A 22,978-nucleotide genomic window follows, 5' to 3' on the forward strand; every position below is an offset into this window, starting at 1 on the left:
CTTCCCCGCGGCCGCCGGCCGGCCCGGCCCGAGCGGCTCCGGCGCTGGCTGCGAGCAGACGGGCGGCCCGGAGGCTCCCGGAGCCCCTCAGGTAAGCCTGGAGGGGGGTCTGGGAGAGACGGGACCCCAAAACCCGGCCGGAGGAAAGGGATCGGGGGGCTCCCAGCCGGCAGGTTTGGCTCCCCGGGAGATGCCCCGGATGGGGAGCACCTGCCCGGGAGCCCCTCCCCCCCCCCCCCCCCTGGAGCCCCCCTGGGTGATGCTGTAAGCAAGGATTTGGGGGGGTGGGGTGTTGTTTATTTATTTATCTATCTATCTATCTATCTATCTATCTATCTATTTATTTATTTATTTACTATCCCAAGTGGGCATCTAAAGTTATGAAGAGGTTGAAATTGTGTGCTTTTTCTTGATCTAACAATAATAACCCGAGAAGCAGCCGCGAGGCTTGATCTATTCACTTGCCATCAGTGGTGGGCGATCGCCTGCAACTTCGACCAGGAAATTATTAACCCTACAGGCAGCACAGGAGACCTTTATTTTGAATATCTCTCTGCCTGGAGGCAGTCAGCACAGCTTTTTAATTTCATTGAAGCTTTTTGGTTGACTCCTGGCACGCACACACACATCCCGCGGGGGCTCCGCGCTCCTATCCAGTGACTCTTGCACTATGTGGTGCACGCACGTCAAAGCTGTGCTCTTCCCAGAAAAGGGGTTTTAAGGAAACGCTGTTCACGATAAATGGGAGAAATAAATCTTGGCTTGCAGCTTGCTCATGTGATGATGTTGAAATAGTGACAGAACTGGAGAAAGAGTCTTGTGCTTTAGCAACTGACCCAAGTGCTTGCTTAGAGGGTTTTTTTTCCTACTGTAGGTAAAAGCAGATTTTTAACTGAGAGCACAGGTAAAACGTACCTCGTGACGTAATTCCTTAATTTACCTGGACTGTAGAGAGTGATTTGGGTCATTAGGTTCCCACCACAGGTATTATTGGAGAATTTTAGGGGGAAAAATGGAGAACGGATTCCCTGGTGATAAATTGACGCCTTTTTGCCAGTGGTGGAAATATAATACATAAAGTGCTGCATAATTTAAAAAATTGGCTTCACGGAGCCTAGACACAGCTCTTGGTATGTGAACGTCTACTCCTTCGAATTTGCTAGGTTTGGGAAAAGTGACGGGCTTGCAGGTTTTCTCAAGCAGTAACAGCACAGAACTGAGGATATGCTGGTAGCAGACACCTCCTGTTATTCAGAAGGTCCTTTTGGGTAGTAGTGAGGCTGTTGAGAGTAAGAGTTTTACGCTGGAGTCTGGGAACATTTGGGGGAGCAGAGCTGGTATTTAGGGAAAGCTCATTTTGCTCTGAACTGCCCTGTTGTCTTCTGCATGAAAACATCAAAGAGGGAGTTGGCGCTTACTTGTCCATATCCACAAAGGACTAAAGCTTCTCTAGGCTCGTGTTTTTCTTCTGAAAGTCCCTAAAGACTTGTTTCTAACTTGACCTTGCTGTTCACATGCAGTCCCTCAGTTCCTCTTATGACTGGACTGGGTGTTTCTTTTCTCTCCACCCCCATTAATTGAGCATCAAAAAAGCAATGAATAAAAATCCTGGTGTGAGGAAAAAATAGAAATCTCCTTTATAATTAAGAGTAACCACTTTCAGGCTTTCAGGGCAACCTTTAATTAGGGGGGTAGAACAGGAAGGCGAGATGCTAGGGGTTAGAAAACAGCTTCTGTTACTTCTTGCGTAGGTTGACAAAAACCCTGACCTCTCAGCACCCCAGATGCAAGGTCTGTGTGCTCCCTGCTGAAGCAGTGCTAGCGACCACAGGGGTTCCTCCTCCGCCTCTCCAAAGCTGGGGTCCCACATATGGACCAGAGGCTGGGTGCACGCTGATGAAGCACATTACCTCCATCTGCCCAGGGCTGGGGGCTGGGGGCTGCTCTGGCAAAGCCACCCCAGGGCTTTGAAAAGGTGCACGAGGTACTGCCGGCACTCCCCGTGCCTTTTCCTGTTCTGCTTCTGCCGAGTTTTCCTGCCCTGCCTTCCGAACTGGCAGCACATGGGCTGAACTCCTGTGCCATGCTAGCTGCGTCATTTTACTCATTTTTCTTCAACGTTAGAGCTGACGTAAATGCTCTCTAACCCATGAGAAATATGTGCCGCGGAGCTTCCACGTCCTTGCGGGGAGGGTAAGAAAGATAATGATCATAACCAGAAACTGTACCTGGGTAAGCTGCATTGCTTCATGGCCTCGGGGGACCGAGTCTGCTGCTTGTCCTTGAGATAAATAGGTTGTGCTTCGTTTCTTTTCTTTTTCTTTTGTAAGTATCTTCTTGTCCGGTTTTTATCTTTTGCTAAGAATAGTTGGCTGCAGTGGATTATGAAAAAGGGAAATGAGAGCTCTCAGTGTGTGGTGTGTTCTGATAGTAGAGCCAAATCTCATTTTCCTCCATCTGCAAGCATGAGGCAGCGCGGATAAAACTCCAGACCTGCCCATGGAAAACTTACTTTTCACTACTACCTGGAAATCTGGATGATCACACAGTAGCTTGATTCTTTTTCACAGTCATCTTTTTCTGCCCAAAATCCCCTGTTATCTCAGCCTTGTGATTACTACTTTTTCTTTCCGTGAAGCCTGTGAAGCAAACGATCATATGAATATAAACCAGTCCTTCTGCTTGAGCTGGTCTGCCATGGCTTTATTTGTTTTGCTTTTTTTAATAGACTGCTACGGAACGCTGTGAAATTATCGGCGGCGGTAAACACGGGTTCGAGAAACATGACGGCTTTGGGGATTATATTGAGACGTTTTTGATGGTTTTGTGTGATGTAACCAGGATAAACATAAGGTAAGTGCTCTCAGACATTTACATGTCGAAAACTATTTGTGTCTGTGTATTAATGGCTGACCACGTATATGTGTTTTCCACTTGAGCAGAATACCTCTCTTTGGCTCAAGCTAGGAAACTGGGATGGGAATGGACTTCTCTGGATGTTGAATCCAGTTTCTTGGAGCTAAAAGTCCAATTCAGCCAAATAGTCGAGGTTTATCCTAGAAGTTATTGTTAGACATAGTGAGGGCAGAACAAACCACTGGAAACTGCTTCAAAAGCTCACTGCTTTTATGCTAGCTCAGTTTCTGACTATCTTCCTAAATCGGTGAAAGTTTTGGTTCAAGTCTAGTTCTGGTCAGTCATTTGCAAAAAAAAAAATAAAAAAAAAATGGGTGGTGTATCTCAGGTGGTGACTGATTTGTGCTTTGTACAGTGATACTAACAGGTGCTTATTACTAGTGGATGCTTATTAGCTTTGCTCTGTGACCTTCTCTTTCTGGACACATCACAATAAATTGCTCACAGACTCTTGGGGATAAACTAATATGGTATATTTATATCTATCCCTCTTTGTCATCCATTTCCAAATAATGCATCCTTTTGTAGGCATTGAGGGTGCTCCTGCATTTTTGCATATCCAGCAAAATATAACTGGTCCATGCTTCCCTACTGTGTCAGTACCTCTAATTAAAAGCTTTGATATAAAGTAAATTCCAAGACTAAATGACGGGAGAGGTTCACTAATAACTTGCAGAAGAATTTCGCTAGTAAAGGGTTTTTCTCCTTTTCCTCTTTACTCAGTCTACTAATGAGGAATTTTTTTTTCTTAATACAAAATGATTTTAAATCTAACTGTATATCGAAGAGCCATCTGTCACTCTGATCACTTCTTTTCCTTATTGCTTTGCTAAAACAAATTTGGAAGAAAAGTGTCTTCAGGTTTGTTTGTTTCTCTTTTTTACAGGAGTGGTTTTGCAAAGTGGACAGTAATGGAGTATATGAGCACGGGTAGTGATAGCAAAGAGGAAATTGACTTGTTGCTAACTAATTTAAATATGTCTGAGGTGATAGACATCATGGAAAACCTTTATCCAGGTGGAGACCTCGCAGTGTATGAAGACAGCTTAATTACGATGTGTGAAGAAGAAAATCAAAATGAAGAACGTGCAGAATCTTTACTGTTTTGTGAACGGGAGGTTTCTTTGATGTCCTCTGTCAAGTATGGGACTGTGGAAGACCTGCTTGCTTTTGCAAATCAGGTGTCCAACACTGCAAAACAATTTAAAGGATGCAGACAGCAAGAATCTGGAATCCTCTTGAATATGGTACGTTTCTTTTCTTTTTACTTGAAAATGAGTAGGTATTAGGTGTTCAAAGTTACTCCTGAATCTAAATAAAGATCACCTCCAGTCCCATGGGCAGAATGTTGTTCCCTGTGGAAGCCTGGGCCTGTAGGGAATCCCTCAGGAGATCAAATCCAGCCCCTGCAGTCTCAGGCAGCTATGGAGAAAGATCTGCTGCTCAGAACTATCCACTCCGTGTTGCCTCTTGGTAGCCCTGGAGATTAGAAAACATTTCCCAATGCTGAAGACAAACTCGAGACACACACAATTAAGAAAAAGCCACAACTCTGAGGGCTTACAGGAAGAGTTTGGGAGATGGTGAGGGTTCTCCAGTGCCTTGTGCTCACGTGGTAACAGAGCTCATTATGCAAAATTCCCAAATAAAGGTCTAGGGTCTATTTTGGTAGAGCTGGTGAGCTCACTGTCTGCACAAAAATGTAAAACGTAGTAATGAGAGAGAAAGTACTTAGTATCAACTGTGACTTTCAGAATTACAATATTATCTAATATCACACTCTGCTGAACGCAAGCATGGGTGTGTTGTTCTGAGCTCTGTCCATTTTTATTCCTGAAATGATTTGTGTTCTACAAGCATGTGTAGGTACCGGTGTCATTGAAGTTCTATTAAAAAATCATTTGCTTTGGAAACAATCAATCAAGAAAGGGAAGCTTATTCATACATGTTTGTCCTGCTGCTTTGTTCTGTTAGTACTTTCTAGATCTATCATCTAAAATACCGTGCATGCACTATGTTTTGCATGTGAGCAATGGTTGCTTGAGGCTTAATGAGTTTCTTAGGTGTGAAGCAGCAAAGGGTAATGCTTTATTCTGATTTTGAGGACTATTGCAAAAGGATCCCTTTTTGAACTGTAACACTGAAATGACACCAATATTAAATGTTTCCTATACTTAGGGTAGGCACTGTTCTACATACCCAGGGTTGTTTTGCTTGGGTATTATTCCTATAGATGCATACAATTGGTATGAACCAAGTGTTATTAGGTGCACGTGACTCGTTGAGCAACTGAGGACTGGAGGCAGGGCCTTACCTATAGATGCGTTTCAACAGGCACATCTGCGTTGTAAATACCTGCTGCATTTTAGTCGGGATCAGGCGTGTTTCTGATTGCCTGCTGACTGCCACAAACTGCACCATGGCTTGCATCACGGAGAGCCTCGGAGCACACAAGCTGGATTTCTTTCAGCTGAAACTAAATTGGAAGATGATGGGCTATGGCCACAAATGAGCGTTCGCTCCACAACATCAGGCTAGGAACTAGTCCAAAGGGAAGCCTCCTGAAATATGAATAGTGTGATGTTTCCTGCTCTCTTTTGTTCTGCAAATGCACTCCACTTGCTCTGCGTTGCTTACCAGGACAGCTGTCACCCACATGGATTGGCGAATCTCAACCCTGTGAAATGCAGAAGTGCGCAGGGGAGATGCAGGGATTGGTACAGTCTTTGCCTTGGTCCTGATGAGTAGCTTGGAGGCTCATTCTGCATATCCTAAGCAGGATAACACCAAAGCACTTTTACTGATAAAGCAGTCTCCCCATCAGCTAAGAACTTAACCTCACAAAATTTAACAGCTTCTAAGAATTAACTTATTTCATATATTTAAATAGTAGCCACAGATGACTGTTTTAGCAGTCGAGAAGATGCTTTCCTAAATCAAAAACACCAAAGTAGTTAAAGCACAGAGAGATGACGTGCATGACATCTTAAAAAGAAATCTAAAACCGGTAATCTTCCTAAGATGCTGTTATCTTAGAAAGGAAGGCTGACGAGCAGAGCACATTGAGACCATGTGACAGGCACAGTGATAAATATCCTTAATCTACTTTTACATGCCTTGAAGAATCTTGGTTAGCTATCAGTAAATAGGTTAACCATATTCTGGATGCTGGCAGAACTGTATATCCCTGAATTAATTGAAAGCATATTCACAGGAAAGACTACTGCTGCGTTGGCTGAGAGAATATGAAGAGACTTCAGAACCAACATCAAACCTAAGGCAGGACTGACATTGCTGCAGTTAGGACTTTGGTTTCTCTGTCATGTGCAGAGGGAGGGAGCTCTTTCAGGGGAAGATTCAGGGCGAGATAACAGACTTCGATGCCCTGAACCGCTTCCTGGAGGACCCCTCCTTGCCCTGGTGACAGTGTAGAAAACCAGAGCCCTATACATTACCCACCTAAAGCACATACTGTGATTCCCAGCCTTTTTTTCAGCTACAATATAAAACTTCAAGAAGGTGGCTGGTGAGATTGTGGCAGACCTCTCCAACTGCTTACTAAGCAGCAGAAATTCTGATACAAGACGGAAAATTAAAATGTGTTCCTCTAGCAGTCCATGTGATATTAGGAAATGCTGAAACTCTTGCTCACATCATAGAAGATAGCCTGTGAGTAACAGGTATGTGGCATAACAAGTTAGCAGATTACAGGAAGGACAAACATGTGCAGGTAAATCTAATAACAAGAGGTGGGTAATTTCATTAACCCAGCTGCTGTTGTTGTTGTTTCAAGACAATTAATTGCAACTTACACTTTGTGAGTTAGTCACTTGAGAGAAACGTGGATGCCTGGGCTGTGAATGGATGCCACACCTCACATGCTGTTCCCATTTGGTGTTTCTAAATAAAGACTGCTGAACAGATCACGTGCGTCGTGCACATATACAAGTGATATTTTTCTTTCCACAATGTATAAAATTAATTAGGCTTGAAGTGACTTTAACCTCAGTGTTGTTTTGCTTGTGTTTTTTTTTTTTAATTTGACTCCACAGATCACCCCCAAGAATGGCCGCTATCAAATCGACTCGGATGTGCTCCTGTTCCCGTGGAAGCTGACTTACAGAAATATCGGCTCTGACTTTATTCCTCGGGGAGCCTTTGGGAAGGTGTACTTAGCCCAAGATAGAGAAACAAAGAAACGAATGGCATGCAAACTGGTATGTTAGTTCAGTGGTTTTATCTCTGAGCAAACACAAGGTGACATGGTACATGTGGTAAATTTTCAAATATGTCAGCATCAAATTCCACTGGTGGGCTGAATATTGCCTGGGTTTTGTTGGCCTACACAATGCAGGAGAAATGGACGTTTTTAAGTGTTAATTTGTTTTTGGTGTTTGGCCCCAAGACCTTAAAAGCTTCAGCATTGTGGAAGTATCTGGTAGCCCCTGTGGCAGAAGAATTTCTGCTTGTCCTGCAGCACTCATGGAGATAGAATATCAGTGTGGAATCACATCCCTGCTGGAGGCGACAGCGAAACCCTGTCGCTGCAGCTGGTTCTAGGATCTCACCCTTCAGCTGGGGCCTTCAGACACATGTTTTTGTTAGTCCAGTACAATTAATGTCTCTGTGAGCTCAGCTTACACGCAACTGTCATCGCGTTTTGGATGCTAACTCAGCATAGCATTGTGAGGTGTCTCAAGACAATTGCTGAGCACCCCTGTATTTTTCTGCAAGCCAATGTTTTTTTTCGACTTTACCTTTCAACAATGTATTCTGAATTGAGTAGTAAATGTTTAGGGCCAGCAAAAGCTCAGCTGGGACACTCTCCTGTATCTCAGCACTTGTGAATGAGCACCTGTGCGTGACATAACTGGGGAGGCAGTTGCATGTCCTTCCCTTGTGGCCAGTGTACCGATGTGGGAACGGATTTAATTTGCTAGCCCTGCATAACCCACTGCAAGGTTAAAGCTCCCTAATGCTTCTAAAAATGCAGACAGTGTTTCTCAGAAAATATTACTGTGTTAATTGCTTCACAGCCGCAAGTTTGAGGGAAAGAGAGTAAAAAGAGTGGTAATAGCCTTGCTGTGTGTAAACAAACACTGCCTATTGCTTTAATAATCTGCCATCGGTACTTTTTAAAGAAATAGTGCTGAGTGCTCACTTTAAAGCGGATTTCCTGTCTTGGAAACCGTAAAAGAAAGCTGATAAGGATTTAATCAAGGTCAGTAATGGTCTGGAGCATTGTTAGTCTGCAGACTGTGCTGAGCATTTCTTTGCTAGAAGCTCTGATCCACGTGTCAAATGGGTGTACAGATCTCGTGGAGCAGATGAGTCTGCAAAGCTAATTAAAAAAGCAGTGGGACTTTTATCTCCTTCACCAGGAAGTTTGCTTAGAGCTTTTGCGTAACCACTAGTTTTTGACAGGAATTGTTACGTTGCTTTTTCTGGAAGATTGCACTTTTTACTCGGGCACAATTCCAAAAACTCTCAGTTCTGAACAGGATGCGTTCCTCTGAACTGGGAAGGAAGAACAAGTCACAGGATCAGAATAAAATCAGAATAAATCATATTTTAATAAGTGGACAGGGGTGCTTTGCTTCCCTCTTCCATTTCAATCTATAGGAAAACGACTGTTTGTAGAGATACCCTGGATCTTGAGCTGCTTGTATGTGGTTTTGTTTCCATCTCCTAGGTCCCAGTGGAACAGTTCAAACCATCAGATGTTGAAATACAGGCATGTTTCCGTCACGAAAACATTGCTGAATTATACGGTGCTATTCTGTGGGACGAGACGATCCATCTCTTTATGGAGGCTGGAGAGGGAGGATCTGTCATGGAAAAGCTGGAGAGCTGTGGGCCTATGAGGGAATTTGAAATCATTTGGGTGACGAAGCATATCCTGAAAGGCCTTGACTTTCTTCACTCCAAAAGGATTATCCATCATGATATCAAACGTAAGTGTGTGATTCCTTGGGGTGCTTTTTGTTGCAGGTCGGACTGGGGCTCCGATAAAAGGCCTGGTATGGAGCTGGGGTGCACTGCCTTGCGTCACAGGGAGGGAGAAACTGGATGACGCCCAACAAATAACAAGATCAGGTTCTTAAGATAAGTTAGTTACACTATTTATTACTACTTTAGTGAAGAGGATGGTTTGCAAGTCAGAGTTCCTTTGCTTTCTTGAGCAACTCAATCTGGAAATAAAAACCTGAAGAAATAGAGCAAAATTATCAGGATGGATTAATCAGTTTTCTTCTTTCCATGGAAATTTACTGAGTGTTTCCTTCCCCACCTTCCACTTGTGCCTTCTTTTAATAATTTTGTCTTTGTGCAGGGCTGTTTCACAGTTTGATTCTACTTTGGAACTAAATACAGAATTTCTACTGCTTTTTCTTTTAACAATTATTGCAAATTTTAACGTTTGTTTTTAAAATCCTCTGGGCATTAACATGTAAATAATCAAAGTGCATTGATATTAAACATGAAATTAATAGATTAATATTACATTGTTCTGACATTCAACTTTAATGCATTGCATGTAATTTAATATTAAATACTATTTCTCCCAGCAACTCCCCCCCACTGCAGACAGATAAATTGTGCCTGCCTTTCTAGTAGCAGTGCTTCTAATTAAGATGCATCTCTTTTGCAAATTCATTTTTGCTAAAAATAGATTATTTTTTTCTGTGAAGTAGAAATATTCAAACTGGAAGTGTTAGGATTATTAATCGTCAGAAAGCGATTATCAAGAATTGCTAAATTTTGTTGGATTTTATTTTTAGATAATAGGGGTCAGTGCTTGGATGAAAATTAATTTCCATGTGTTTTAAGAGGATTTAGGGGTGTTATGGGGTATGTATGTGAAAGGAGCAGAGCGGGCAGTCTGTGGGGGTGTTCCTCGGCCTTGCACCCCCGGGGCAGTTTGGAGGGAGCCACAAAATCCCATTTCAACTGATCTTAGACTCCTGTGCTGTGGGGCAAGTGGTTTCTTTTCACCTCATGCTTGCTGGGTCTGCCGCCAGCACCAGGAGAGCTGGCAGGGGCTGCAGCACAGGAGTAAAGGACATCGTGTGTGGAAGCAGGGAAGCCCCGTTTTTGGCAGAAGCAGGGATTTAGGTCCCTCTAATTCTGAAATTGCAGGTTCAGACTTGTGTGGTGCCCCTGGGTGCGAACACCACGGCTTCCTGGCGATGGCCTGTAGGTGTTGGACAGGCTTTGCCTGAGGTGTCCGCACTCCGGATGGGACCCGGTGCACTCTGCCCCAGAAAGCTGACCTAAACGCCTCGTGTCGGGCAGGGCAGGTTCCCCAGAAGGAGCCAAGGTGTGTGGTTTTCCTTGCCAGGCGGAGTCATTAGAAAAGGCTGTTATCCAAACATCTCCGATTTCTTCCTCTTCTATTGAGTCTGTGGCGCTGACGCAGGAGGAGGTGGGGGTTGTAGTGCCAGAAAGGCCTCCCTGGGCCAGGAAGGAGGGGACTCTGTTGGCTCCTAGGAGTAGGTCAGTGCTGTAGCTGATTTTAACCCTTCGTTGGGAAACTGTTAAATCATGAGGTTATTGGAGGTGTGTTGAGGAGGAGCTGTAGCAGAGCTGTCCCTCTCTGCAGGATCCAGCTCTTCTTCCCATGTCCCAGCTGCAAAGCTGGCCTGGGGTGCGATCCCAAAGAATTAGCTGCCTTTATGGCAGTGATGTTTTCTGCTTCAGTTTTATGTGGTGTTTGAAGTCTGTATCTTCAAAGTTATCCCTACAGTTACACATTAATTTGTGCTCTTTTGTGACACTTGTAAGTAGGCAAATACCTGGGAGATTACCTCAGGAATCCATATAACCAAAATCAAAGTTTGTTTCTTCCCACTGTGTGGTCATGGTGGGCATTGTCAAGATGGGAAACGACCTGACTTCGTGGTTGTCATTGGGGGGAAAAAGTATTTCTGTAGCATAACTTGGAGACTTTGTTTGTCTGTGTTTTAGAAAAAGTGAATACAAATGTCTTAAGGCTTACACAGAGCCTTACTTTGATAAGCGCTTGATCAGAAATACAACTGCAAAGAAAGCCTGTGAGTGCAAAGCTGTGCCTTAGGTAGAGTTTCATGAAGGAGAGTGAATTAAGCTCCTAGATATTGCTGCAATTCAGTGGGAGCTTGAAATTCTCTCTTTTCTTACTTTTGCAGCTGTCTTCTGCTATATTGAGCTGATACTGCTGACCGGTGGGGCTGCTGTGGCGGGGCCTGAGTTCTTTATTTCTGTCTTAATTTAAATCGCTTGTGTTAGGAAATCTCTTGGTGACCAATAGTTGTGTTCCTAGCAGGAGCTGCACAGCATGCTCTCACTTTGGAGACAATGAAAGGTCTTCAGAGCAAGCCAGGAGCTCTGCTCAAAACATTGTTTTCTTCTTTTACACAAACCAGTCCAGCTTGATTTTTTTTTTTTAAAGATATAATTAAAAATTGGTCCCGATCACTAACAGACCTGTTCTGGCTAGGAGAAGGACTTTGTTGGCTGTTGGGACTGGTTGTGCTGGTCTCCAATTTCAGGCAAACATCCAAATGAAAGTCATGTTGTGAAATAAACGCTCAACATGCTAGAACCTTAAATGCCATCTTTTTGTTTTTCTTTTAGCAAGCAACATTGTCTTTATGTCAACTAAGGCTGTTTTGGTGGATTTTGGCTTAAGTGTTCAAATGACTGAAGACATTTACTATCCCAAAGACCTTAGAGGAACAGAGGTAAGGCACTAGAGGGACAAAAACCTCTTTGTTGTATCACTCCAATTGTTGTGATGCTCAGGCTCAAATTTGGAGCTCAAGGGTAAATATATGTAATACGTTACATTAATGTTTGATTTTAATTTTTTGATAATCTAATTTTTTAAAATTTTGATCTGTTGAATGGAAACTCAAGTGTTACATTTTGAAAGCCTTGTTGCCTTCTCTGCAGCCCCACTTTTTAGTGGTTTTTCAATGTGAAGTCAAGGAGGAAACTGGGATCCACTATAGCCAAACAAAGGAACAATGCTCTGGGGAGGGTGGTTTGCAGCAAATCGGCTGCTGGTCAGAGACACTTCAGACTGCAATTTGGTTCTTTTGCTCTGTCAAAGATTTCTTCTTGAGATACCAGCTGTGGACTGGGGTGACCTGCTCAGCATGGCAGTTGGACTCCTCCTTTGGAAACCACAGAAATGACAAACCTGTGGGTTTTGATCTCTGACATTTCTGAGCCATGTTTCCCATATGTGTGTTGTCCTTACACGCTACGGGGGTTATGTGCTGCGTGGGTGATGGTTATCTGGTAAAATGCTTGGGCATTACAGTGAAGGAGGTGGGGGCCTTCGAAATGTTCTCAAGCAATTGAACTCTGAGCACGCAGAGAGGTTCTGCTCACCGCTTGGGTACTCTCATGCCACAGTGTTTCCAGGACTGGAGCTTTAGCAAACAATCAAGCAGGGGTAATTAGCACGGATGCAATTGTGGCTTTGATTGTCCTCTGTTGCCAGAGAAGGTTGTTCACAGGAAATGCCTCAGCTTAACTGTTGGCACTTACCATTTTGATAGTCTTTCACAGCAGAGGCTTGTATCTGGAGGAGATACTCATATATTTGACAGAGCGTAGCTCTCCTTGGCAGGGTAGGATAAACTAAGATTTCACAGAATGCCACCCTTGTTTATTTATTTTCAAGATATTTGGGAAAATACTTGAGCATTTGTTTGCATTGGCTTTCTGGTCAGAGGAATTAAGAGCTTTAAATACTTATGGTACTGGAAGTAATGTGATTTTTTAGCATTTAATGTGTATGCTTTGAGTATACGTGCATGCTGTTAATAAAAAAAACAGTGGGATGACGATAGGAAAAAAAATGGGATGAAAACCCTGGAGATGTGTGTAGGTGGGAAATTTGCAGGTTTGTGCAGCAACAGTGTTCCACTCTTGGCTGTTGGAGGACAGGTCAAGTTTGTGCTGATAAGAACAACTGTGAAAATCACATAATTCTTCACTTAGTAGAAAAAGACTCTGCATTGTTGAGTGCCTACAGCCACGTCCACAGAAAGCAGACAATGCCTGATCTAGTTGCCCATAAATGCCACCTGTAGACTTTTATAGCACCATTTCTCATGTAATGTGTGTATGAATCCTCTCTGAGTTTATGAAAATGAATAGTTGCAATTCTGGGCAGAATGATTAAATGGTTAAATTTTGTTTAGCTTGTATAGAGTGAAAAATCTGGGTTTTCTGAACTACTTTTCTCCGATGCACGCAGCGCGTTACACCATGGGTGTGGTGAAGCTGCTCTGCAGGACAGGCTTTCTGCTGCGCTTCTGTCGCTTTGTTACAGTGCAGAGGCTTCAGCTGCAAACATTGTAGGGGAAAAAAGTTGTCTGCTGAGGTTAATTGAACATTGAGGGTGTGCTTCGTTTGCACGAATGCTGAACTGAAATGAGGGCAGCACAAAAAATGGACTGTGTTACAGCTGGATTGTGTCTGACAGGCAGACAGCTGCTAGCCCAGCGACGGGAAGGAGCGGGAATGGGGAAATCTGGGGTTGGGCTGCCCTCTTTGGGGGCAACCGAGCTTTAGGCCAGACTAAATCAGTTTGTAGTCACAGCCTGGGTGCACATCTTTGTCCCTGTGCAGTCAAGGTGCATCTTGACCTTTGTGACACACTGCAACTGCAGACTGGTTCTGCTTCCAGCGTCCTTTTTCCTCAAGAAGGCAAATTCTGTTTGTCTCTACAGACTTCACTGCAGCTGCACTGTACGCACTAATTACTTATTTTATAAAAATGGGAACTCTTTGCTTTGCTCTGTATGAAATTTAACCATGGCAGGTGCCTTATTTTACCCTAGCTCTGAGGAAAGCAATGGACAGGGGTCGGTAGCAGCCCTAGACATCTGCCAAAACTTTGTACGTGCTTCCATCCTGAAGCTCTGGTGGCAGATGTGAGTGATTTACCGGGAAGTATTCCTGGGAATTTGCGTGAGCGCGGCAGCCGCTCTCAGTCTGCAGCAGCCAGCCGTCCTACGAGGCAGCGATGATTTAACTTCCTGCCCCTGTGGCTTTTCAAGCGATGCCGTGTGGCAGGGCAGCTTGAACTAATTAAAGATCCGTGTTGGCTCCTTCAGAGGGAAATGGGGCGAGGGAAAAGTGGAAACCAGAAGCGAACAGGACGGCTTGCTGACTGAGCTGTGTGTGTTGAACCCCTCCCCATGGCAGCAGCATGGGCAGGGAGTGCCTCCCGCATCCCATCCTGCTCCTTCTCCTCCAGCTGCAGCTGCTGGGGACTTCCCTCTGAGCACCCCTGCTGCTCTGACAGAGCTGAACTTTTCAGTCAAGGGTTCGGATGGAAACCGCAGCTTGGTTTAGAGGAGGTTGGAATTCCTGGTTAAAAAGGGGGTAGGAGAGAGATGCTTGCCTTAACAGCTGCTCGGGGGAGAAATCAGGACTTGAGACCTGGCTTTTAACCAGTGCCCAGCCTCAGACCTGCCCCATTTCTTAGGGCAGCGCCCCAACATGCAGGTTATTAGATAATGGGGGGAAGAGAAGCCTAATGAAGACATGAATGAGCGTATCTGCCAGTTCTGTCCGAAGAGTTGTGTATTATTCAGTGTAACAGAGCAGAAAATCTATTCCACAGCTGGTGCTCGGTCTCCAGGCTGCGGGTACCAGTGGGATCCGTGTGTGTGTCTCAGACAACAGCATGTCACACTTGGTCTTTGCTTGTTGCTTTCCTCTATTGATTAATCTTCTCTGACAATTCTTCACAGATTTACATGAGTCCTGAAGTTATCCTCTGCAGAGGCCACACGACAAAAGCAGACATCTACAGCATGGGGGCTACCATTATTCATATGCAAACTGGCATCCCGCCCTGGGTGAGCAGATACCCTCGCTCTGCGTACCCATCCTACCTCTACATCGTAAGTGCTCTCAGAAAAGCCATAGCTCTGGTTCAGTCGAAGGGTTTCCTGTGCTCTTGTTGGGAAAGCTCCAGTCATATAAAGACTACCAAAATATTTGTCAGAGAGATGATATCATCCGTTTTGCTTCGGGGGAGGGAGGGAAGAAGCGGGTTTTGATCATTTAGGGGAAGACAGAAGCTGAGCTGGAGTCATCTCTGTGGTCTGTGTTACAATTTACAGGCCTTGGGTTTCCTGCAAGGACAGGGTTAGAACAGCGTGAAACTTCATTGGAACAAGCCCATCTGTGTCCTACCAGTCTGTTTTGCTTAGAAGCTGCAGATAAAAACAGAGCTTGGCAAATTTGATTCTGTGGCTCGCCCACTGCGGTACAGTAGTCTGATGAATTTGCATTACACTGGATTTTATACTTGTTTGGAGTAGCTTTGAGTTTTGAGATTTACAATAAAATCTGATAAGAGGTAGATTTTGTGTGCTTGCATATTCTGTTCTAATTGATCAGCACAGCTTGGAAAGGTGGTGAGTTGTAAGTGGGGAATTCCTAGACTGCTAACGCGATTATCTGTGACTTCCTTTTCCATTGTTTTTGGAATAACTGTTTCAGTCTTTTTTTTTTTTTCCAATAGATACACAAGCAAGCTCCCCCTTTAGAGGACATTGCTGAAGACTGCAGCACTTCCATGAGGGATTTGCTAGGAGCAGCTCTGGAAAGGAATCCTAACCATAGACTGTCTGCAGCAGAGTTACTGAAACACGAAGCCTTACACCCACCCCCAGAAGATCAGCCGCGGTGCCAGAGTCTGGACTCAGCATTGTTTGAAAGGAAAAGACTACTTGGAAGGAAGGAGCTGCAGTTACCAGAAAACATTACAGGTAAATACTATCAGCCTTACTCACCTTGCACTTTGTAGATTTTACTTTGTGTCAAACTTTGATTTGACTAAGTGGTTAGAAACAAGCTAGACTCAAAAAGCTTCTGGAAAGAGACCAGTAAAATCCCAATCGGATGAGGTCAGACCCAGTACTCATTAAGAGTTCTGTGAAACGCCCGTTGACTTCAACTGGGGAAAGACTCAGCCTGCATTCTGCAGCTCTGGAAGGATTGGCTCATGAAAAAGCTGTGGCAATCATTCAGGGCAGTTCTTCATGGAGTATAGGTTGCTGTGCCAAGTTGGCTTGATTTGTCCCAGTACTAGGGATGTTTTACTGATGCTACTGATTTGTTTTTTAACAAAAAAAGTTTCAACAGTCACAACAAAAAGTATCACTGTTTCCCTCCTTAAAGATAAGGCACACATAAAACCGTAACTGCAATGATGCTGTCCAAAGTACAAGCCCTCTGTTTTAAAAACGAAAATGACGGTAGGATAGAATTCAGTTCCCTTGTGCATTAATAATTGCTTTATTAACACATCAATAATAACATGTGAACCATTTAAAAACAAATAAACAAACAAAAATAAACAAACAAAAACAAACAAACAAAAACAAACAAACAAAAACAAACAAACAAAAACAAACAAACAAAAACCACAACTTGATGTGTACTCAGACTCAAGCCCAAGGAAGCCTGGGGATCAGTAACCTGCTAGCAGGCTTCAAAAAGCTTTTCTTCTATTTCTAAGACATGTTAGGATCATCCTGAGAAGGGGACATTTTAAAAGTGACCCCAAACAAGTAGTTTATTTTATTGTGATAATTATTTGAAAAATATCTATGCAAAATTTTGGGTGCTCTAGTACATAATTGTTGCAGTGAATCCACTTAACATTTAAAGTAATCACTGCCTTTACATCTATAATGGCATTGCTCCTTCTGGATTTTGCTTTGTGTGTGCATAATCTTTTGACTACAGGCAATAAGAATTGATTTTTTTTTTGTAAGAATGTTTGGCATTAAACTGGAACTCTAATTTAGGTGCATGAGATTCCAGGACAGTCATTACACAAATATTCTGGGGATGTTCTGTAGCTGCAAATTTCTTCAGATGTTGAGCTAAAAGAAAAAAAAAAAAAATCTGAGGATGATGGTCCTGGGTTTGTTCTGTACTGTTACGCCCAGTGGCACAAAGAGGATGTCATTTATTTAAATGAAAATTCCCCTGTAATGAAGGGAAATTCTCAACTGGCAGAAAACTATTAGAGTGTTGTATTTTTTCTTGCACCAGCCTCTCCTTTAGTACTGTGGCTCAGAGAACGAGGAACCTCTGTCTAGTTGTCCCAGCTGGCAGAGGGCTTTTGAAATAATTGAACGTATTTGCTGTTTGCAGTAGCAAGCTGCTTACCTTTCTTTGCCCTAGAGTTACGAGCTGCTTTGGTATCTTCCATTTTATTTTATATGAAATCTACTTTATATTGTCTTTTAAAATTGAGAGTTCTAAAGCACAAGTAAATAAAAGCAAATGCTAGGCCAATTATTCCGATAATGCCTGTAACTGTGAGACTGCACTAGTGGAGCTGTTTGTGCAGTAGTGACACGCTTTGTCTCTTTCCTTTTTAGATTCCTCATTGTGTACCGGGAGCATGGAGGAGTCAGACCTGCTAAAGAGGCAAAGATCACTCTACATAGACCTCGGAGCTCTAGCTGGTTACTTCAATATTGTCAGGGGACCACCAGCATTAGAATATGACTGATTCCAGAAATGGACCTCTACCTCTTAGAACTTGATCTTAAGACTTGACTTTCAAATCTGTACATAAAACTATTGCCATTGTAGGCTGTAAAATGTGAATAGTGTTTAATTGCACAGATGATTAAGCTAAACCCTTTGGGGCTTTGATAAGCTGATGCCAAGCAATGATATTCGTGCGTCTGCTGGTTGACCAACAAGAAGACAGCAAAAAGAACACTGCTGGGAGCGCCTCGTTCTTGGGAGATCTTCCTGTGCTGGGTCTTGCACTTTCATAAAGCTTATATTATATGCTTGCAACTATTGCCATCAAGAAAAAAAGAAAAAAAAAAGAAAAAAAAAGAAAGAAAAAGAGCATGTGGGCCATAAGATCTGGTCTATCTGAGCTGTCCTTAGTGAAAACATTCCCAAAACAAAGTCCTTGTTCAATCTTTGAGACCTGGCCAATCTCTGGTCATTCTTAATGTAAATCAGGACCTTCCTGAAGCTGAGCTAGTTTCTCTCAGCTGCTCTTTTGAGTCAGAGCATCACTTGGTTACTGATATGTTTCAGCTTTGCATCTTCCCTGTACCCCCTGCTCTGCGGGTGGAGGGAATCCATCAGTGTATCTGTTAGCTTTGGGAGTAGCTCAGCAAGCTGGTCCTGACAGCGCGCGGCAGTGACTCCACCTGCTTTCGATGTTACAGAAGCTGCAAGGATGTCTCAGCTAGTTTTCAGGGGTAGGGCAGATGTTATTTCCTACTGGTAACAGTGGACAAGCTCCAGACTCTTGCTTTTTAATACTTCAAACTTGTACACGTGTATAATTGGCGTGAGCGCTATGGTTTGGAAAGCGTGTCCTTAGTGACAAGCTGTGTTTATGTTCCTATGGAAATGGAATTATATTCTCGCTGTGCCTCATTCATTTGAAACACGATGTTTTGGATGATAGTAAAACTATGTGAACTGCATAGTTCTGTACATCCCATGGGATGAGAACGTAAACTTTTATAAAACTCTTTGATGCTTAGGATGACTCTCTTTTAAGCGTTTGTGTTAAAATGGCATACTATGTATGTTGTACACTGAATCTTTTCTGAAGCACAGTCTCTTTTTTCATCTATTATTTAATGCTGCTCCTATCTAACATACAATCTTAAACAGATGATTTCTAGTTTGATACTGATACGGTCAAATGAATAAATCCAGCTCAGCGCCTTGAGACATGGTCACTCTGTTCTTTTCTCTTTGGAAACAGCATGGGGCTGTGATCTTTCCACCTCCCCTTCCACAGCCCAGGTACATACGTGCATTCTGCAGTGCTGAGGTGTGGGGTGAAGGGTGTTGCTGACACATTTGGGACTCTAATGACAGACAACCAGTGTTTCTGACAAAATCTCATCTAGACCACAGCTCTCCTTCTGGGCTGCCTGAATGGTGCACAGCAGTTGTGTGCAACATGCAACAAACACGTCAGTCCTGATGGTAATTTCTACAAAAAGTCCAGGTGGGAATAGCCAACCTGCCCCGTACTTACTGCGAAATCTCCAGATGGAGAACTGTGCAGGGAAGCCCTCCTCGTATTCATTCTGGCTGTAGCAATCTTTTCCCCAATTTCCCTTCTGAAAAATTAAGGTGTTTATCCTTGTTAAAACAGTAGCTGGATGTTACAGAAATGCTTATCAACTACTGACATACCACAAAGTAAGAATTACAGGCTCCCAGGGAGCTTGAAAAATGTTACGGTGATTTTGTTGTTGTTTAATGTGGTCCTTGTCTTCCCCCCACCCAGCCAAACAATTCAGCATGGGAATCTGCATGTGGGGGCAGGCTCACTAATTAAAATTTGTTCTGAGTGTATGGCGGGTATGTGTCTTCACACCATGCAACTAATATCTGATCGGGCTGTCCAAAGTAATTACACTTACCGTGGTGCCAGATATCGGTGATAAGGTCTGGCTGAGTGAACCAGCAGCTCTTTATGGTCACATCCACAGGTCTAAACTGTATGAGGCTGCATGATAAAGAGCACCTCTGAGGCCTGGTACACAACCAACAAGTAGCTGTTCAGGTACACCAAGCACCAAGTGGTGCTACCAGCGCCGAGAACTTTCTAATAGCTGAGGGTGATATTGCAGGTGAGCCACAGGATTTCTCTCCGGCATCACATCCCAGGCAGATCGTGTCCCTCGGTGTATCCCACAGTGCTTGTTCCCTGTGCACTTGGAGCGATGGAGGCGGAGGGATGATGGAGAGGGAATGGAAAGGGGTGGTAGGAAAGCTGCCACCGGGGGGGATGGCTGGTCTGCCCCAAGCAGTGGGATTTTGCAAATGGGTTGCCTTTGTGTTAACACCTGGTGTGTAGTTTCATTTTCTCCTGGGGGAATAGTGAGACTGATGCTAAACGCAGAGGAAAGCGTAAGTGTGTGGAGAAAAACAGCTCTGGGATGCAGAGCAAGCAAAACATGGTTTGGAGCCAAAGCATCCATTTCTTTTCCTTACAGGAAAGCCCAACCAGGTGCATTTCTAAAACTATCCCCATGCAAAGCTAATCATCTGGGCGATGGAAAAACAAGTTCTTTATAAACTCTGCATACCGGCAAAACTCAGCAACGCCCAAAAACTCCAGACAGACCTTGGGAGTGGCTCGTTACAGTCCCGGGCTGCACACACGCTGTTTCAGGCTGGCCACTGGCATAGCCCTGCTGGCTGATGCTGGGGCACCGTGACTCACCAGGGAGGAGACGAGCGGCTGCCCCATGCCTCCCACAGCAGGCAGCAGTGCCTGCCACCTGAGCTGCACCCTGGTACAGGCAGAAGGTGGGCTTGTCTGGAGCAGGACCAGTGGGAGAGGAGGGAGGAGTGCCCCAAAGGGAGCTGTGCAAGGGAAAAGGGCTGTGCGTGCATCATGCAGCAGCAGCGGCACAGCCACCCAGGGATCCACTCCAGGGATGCTGGCAAAGGCTCCTGCTAAGGGACATGTCTGAGAAATCGTCCCCAGCCCTGTGCAGCTATGGCAGGTCGGAGTGGCTCCTTGCTCGCCCACAGACCTGCTGCGGCAAGGGCACGTGTGCTGCATCCCCATGGTTCCCAGTGGAGGTGGTTTAGAGTGAACAGAAAACCAGGCTTCACTGGTTCATCCAGAGTTAGCCAAAAACCATTTTCATGTATACATTGGGTTATTTTCAGGGAAACCTGAATCACTTTCTGTGTAAGAAAAGATCTTTTCATGCAAGCAAGGTTACCCCTTGAAGTCAAGTTGGCTCCCCCACAGAAATATGAAAACATCCTTGGCTGCACCACATCAATAACTCATCTTGCCGAAAGAGCAACATTTCAGGGAAGGGGAACGACCCAAATAATGATAAAAATGCTCAGGAAGTGCTGGCTCCCTTTCTGCACATTTATGCAACTGCTACCACAGCTAGGGTTTATTTTCCAGCTTTGCAGCAAGACTCCAGCATTAACCATGGAGCCATCTCTTCACCTTCCCCGTAACACACACGAATAAGCACACGTTTGATAAGAAGTCAGAAGTGAGGTGGAAGGAGGAGGCCTCGAGGTGCGTGCACATCTTACGGAGAGGTGTGGTATTTCCTCCTGCACCCATTAAAGCTGTGCACGGGGCCAGAAGCACTCCTGCCTCCATGACGAGCGCAGGGTGACTTCCAGCTCGCATTTCTCAGGCAGGTGTTTGGGCAGTGCTTCACATTCAGCCACTGGCAGCCAGACTTTGGTGCGTGCCCGGCCCATGTGCCTGTCAGCAGGTCCCTCAGTGGGCAGGCCACAAGCAAGAGTCCCTTCCCATGCAGACCTCCAGGCTGCACGGGCAAGGGAAAGCTGTTTTCTCCGTGTGTTTGACAACCACAGAATGGTTGAGGTTGGATGGGACCTCTGGAGGTCATCTGGCAGATGACCCGACATGCTCACAAAGCCCACTTGCCAGGAGGATGAACCAGCACGGTCAGAAGGCCTGCTGGAGATGGTGGGCAACGCAGGCCCTTCATGCCCCAGTGTGCAGGAGAAAAATTCTGCATTTAGGCAAGGAGCTGTGACATTCCTCACAAACTTCAGTTGTAAACTGGAATTTGCCTTCTCATAGACTTCAACTTTTTGCAGTGCTCAGTATTTCAGCTGGTGCTATTCCTCTAGGTCTCACAACACTGATGATTCTCGTACTTCATTGCGCCTTTTTGACCAGGAAAGGTCTTATTTGTATTTAGGTAGTGGTTTCAGTGAACTGGGTAGTGATGCTATGTGAAAAGCCATCAAGGCAGAGCCAAGGTGCTCACGAGAGCAACCGGTACCAGAATCCCTACAGGCATCTCATCTTCTCAGCAACGATAACGTGGTGCCCTATTTGCCAACACCATGTCAGACAACATCACCTCTGCCCCTGAAAGATTATGAAATGAGGCAGAGGTTAGGCACCAGGGAAACACGCCAGGGACTGGATCCCAGCCTGCTGGGGCTGACTCACCCCCGCAGCATCACTCCCGAGTGCTCCTCTCACCAGAGCCAGCCCGCGAGGCTGTGACTGTGGCTCTGAAGTCACACGCTCGCAGTGACATAACAGCTTCAGGCCTGGCTTCCGAAGATGTGAGCAACCAACTGGGCACATAAGATTGCACGCACATTTTCCAGTCTCATCTATAAGGCCAGTCACCTCAAGCTTATAAATTGGTATTTTTTTTACAGATACGGGATGTGTTTTCAAAGCGTTAATGGGCAAGGCCCTGAACAACCAGCTCTGACTTTGCAGTCAGCCCTGCATGGAGCAGGGGTTGGACTCAAGACATCTCTTGTTGGACTCAAGACATCTCAGGCCCTGCAGGCCTGCTTTTTGGGGGCTGCACACATCAGGAGAAGGCTGAGCCACGCTGCACCCCATTGCCTGGAAGCATCCAAGCCTCAAGCACAGGATGAGACTTGGCACAACCGTGTTGTCCCCAGGACGTGCTGAAGATCAGAGGAGGCCTGTGAGGCTGGCTCCAATGCAGGATGCCAGGGAAGCTGAAAGCCATGGGATCAGGTCCTGTACTCCCCACAAACCAGAGCTGAGTGGCCCTGGCAGAAGCACTGGTGTGCTGCTGGCATGCAGAGCAGAAGGGTGACAGATTGTTTATTTCCACTTTCCCAGCACTGTCAGTGCCTCCACCTCTTCTTTCAGGACATGAGGCAGTAAATCCAAAGTCGTTCCACCGCCAGCTCGTGAGTCAAAGCCATAGGGTGATGCATCTTCCAAAAGGGCACCGGGGAGGCAGAAGTGGAGAAAGACACAGGATGTAGTCCAGCTATATCAGTCTGTCTAATGCACTTATCCATAACATGAACACAGGTTTCTCTTTTCCTTGAAACAAATCCCCCCTGGGCCTCCATCCTGCACACTCCTTCACACAGATCACTAGCTAGCAGCTTGCTCCCTGCTAGGCTGATGTTTTTATGCTTTTCACCCAAGCCTTGTGAAGTCTCTGTGGTGTTACATAGCTAGCAAAAGAGGAAAACCGCATGCATTCATTGAGCCTGCTCCTTCCCAAGACCCAGCCCT

The 22,978-nt window shown here is 44.9% G+C and overlaps 1 protein-coding gene across 1 annotated transcript; it reads left to right on the forward strand.

Moving 5' to 3' along the window:
- Positions 1-18,564, forward strand: MAP3K8 (mitogen-activated protein kinase kinase kinase 8). The gene is made up of 9 exons (XM_084306902.1): positions 1-91; positions 2,729-2,853; positions 3,803-4,163; positions 6,969-7,133; positions 8,609-8,870; positions 11,530-11,636; positions 14,670-14,822; positions 15,449-15,695; positions 17,322-18,564. Exons 2-9 carry the CDS (start codon positions 2,819-2,821, stop codon positions 17,453-17,455), a joined length of 1,464 nt encoding a protein of 487 aa, XP_084163028.1. The 5' UTR covers positions 1-91; positions 2,729-2,818; the 3' UTR covers positions 17,456-18,564.
- The last annotated feature ends 4,414 nt before the right edge of the window (positions 18,565-22,978 follow it).

This window comes from Netta rufina, assembly GCF_964035555.1.
Source record: "Netta rufina genome assembly, chromosome: 2".
Taxonomy (NCBI): Eukaryota; Metazoa; Chordata; class Aves; order Anseriformes; family Anatidae; genus Netta; species Netta rufina.

Bases quoted from the DNA above. Each gene is read 5' to 3' on its own strand.
- MAP3K8 (XM_084306902.1), top strand. From the start codon at position 2,819: ATGGTTTTGTGTGATGTAACCAGGATAAACATAAG. The intron at 2,854-3,802 runs GTAAGTGCTCTC...TCTTTTTTACAG, and splicing joins GTAACCAGGATAAACATAAG to GAGTGGTTTTGCAAAGTGGA. The intron at 11,637-14,669 runs GTAAGGCACTAG...AATTCTTCACAG, and splicing joins AAGACCTTAGAGGAACAGAG to ATTTACATGAGTCCTGAAGT.